The sequence below is a fragment of the Montipora foliosa genome, chromosome 3, assembly GCF_036669935.1.
Source record: "Montipora foliosa isolate CH-2021 chromosome 3, ASM3666993v2, whole genome shotgun sequence".
Classification (NCBI taxonomy): Eukaryota; Metazoa; Cnidaria; class Anthozoa; order Scleractinia; family Acroporidae; genus Montipora; species Montipora foliosa.
Genome location: NC_090871.1, coordinates 10,766,490 through 10,768,165, shown reverse-complemented (window position 1 = coordinate 10,768,165; position 1,676 = coordinate 10,766,490). Strand labels below are relative to the sequence as shown.

General features: G+C 43.0%; 1 protein-coding gene across 1 annotated transcript in view; it reads right to left on the bottom strand.

The window, feature by feature from the left end:
- LOC137996736 (anaphase-promoting complex subunit 4-like) overlaps positions 1–1,652 on the bottom strand; it is a 5,045-nt gene extending 3,393 nt beyond the window's left edge. The window contains exon 1 of the mRNA XM_068842294.1: positions 1–1,652. This exon is cut by the window's left edge and continues 3,393 nt beyond it. Within this exon, the coding sequence (XP_068698395.1) occupies positions 1–1,599 (1,599 nt within the window). The 5' untranslated portion in view covers positions 1,600–1,652.
- Between the last annotated feature and the right edge of the window lie 24 nt (positions 1,653–1,676).

Sequence of the window (1,676 nt, the reverse complement as noted above, 5' to 3'; positions counted from 1 at the left end):
GTTCCCGAATGGAGGTTTCACTGAAAGTGGCTTGGAATCAAAATACTGACCAACTCTCTCCAAGGTGAACTTTCCTTGGCTGTTGACAGCAAGCTGGTCTTGGATGAAATTAGACACAAGCGTCACATCTTGGTGACTTCTTTGTTTCAAAAAGTCTGGAATTTCAGCATCAGAAAGGGTGAGGATAGTGTAATAAAGCCATTGAAAGAAGGCTTTAAAGCTCTTGAGGCTTGTTTCAATGACGTGGACAAGCTCTTGTGTTTTTAACATAATAGAACCCAGGCTTGTAACTGTTGTCTGCAGTTCATGCTCTGAAAGCCCCAATATGCCAAACTGCTCAGTCCATCTTGACATGCCATGAATTTCAGTTATATGATATAGAAGAGATTGTGTAACACAGTTCAAGTGCTTCTGGGCGAGATTTTGTATACTTGTGTATGAATTCTCAATGCTATTTCCCAGCTTCTTGAGACCTTTTTCTGTAAGATCATGAATCAAGAAGGACTGCAGTTCAGGACTTGTAACACCACGAGTGAGCAAGGTTAGGAATTCGCTGCTAACACTTGATCCTGCGGTCACTCGTTCTGCAGCAAACTCTGTCAACTTGGTTCCCATTTCAAGAAGAATGTCTTCCCAAGCGTCTGACATGGCCTGCAATGTATTATCAAAATATTCCATTAAACTGGTGACTTCAGCGACTTTCTTCGAAATAACTCCAAGTTCACGTTGCCTTGAGGATACAAGACCTGTCTCGTACAACATGAGATAAACTGGCTGTAGGTCTGAACTGTTGACAACTGTCTTGACAACTACTGAAAGTGCCTTCAAATCATTTGAGACTGTGGCACTTATTACTTGACAATCAGAGTGTTTCTGCTTTTGAAAGGAATCAGAAGTATTCACTACAGCGCACAAGAAAATGCCATAAAGAAACAAATATATTTTTCCACAGATGTCACCAACAATCAACACGTTCAACTCTTTCGACAAAGACTTGAGCTTCTTTGGGTCATCTGATTCTTCCTGTGAAGCTTCCTTTGAGAATAATGCACCGGTGGATTTGGGGAGGTGGGAAAGAGAGGGGAGATATAGATTTGACTTTTCAAAGAAAATCCTTGTATCCTTAAGTTCCGCTGCATCGTTACTTTGCTGCTCAGTCCAATCCAAGGAAGCAGGAACCGTTTGCACTTGTGCTTGATGAACGCATTCAGCATTTTCAATGTCTATCAGTTTGATTTTACCATCGTTAAACGCGATAGCCAAGATCTTGCCATCCGGTCTCCAGGAGACAAGAAGGGCACGACTGGTTTCTGAGACAGAAATCGACCACACTCGCTTCCACGATAGTCTCTGCAGCCACACCTCTCCATCGGCAGTGACAAGAGCAAGTAAATCCATTTTTGGCGACCATTTCTGATTAATAATCTCTGCCGAACAGGGCTTATCTTCGAGTTGTCTAAATGAACCACACGATCCCGCCATTTTAGAAACTCGAATCAATTTATTACCGCTGACCGAGATCTTATTCACTGCCGTGGTCACTGCCGTGTCATACTCGTATTGTCTTCGTTTGATCTTCGGATTTCCTCGGTACTGCATTTGTTACTCTCGTATAGTTTGTGCGGGAGCGAGGCCTGCACGAAAACGAGTCACTCTTCTTCTCTCTCACGGTGTTC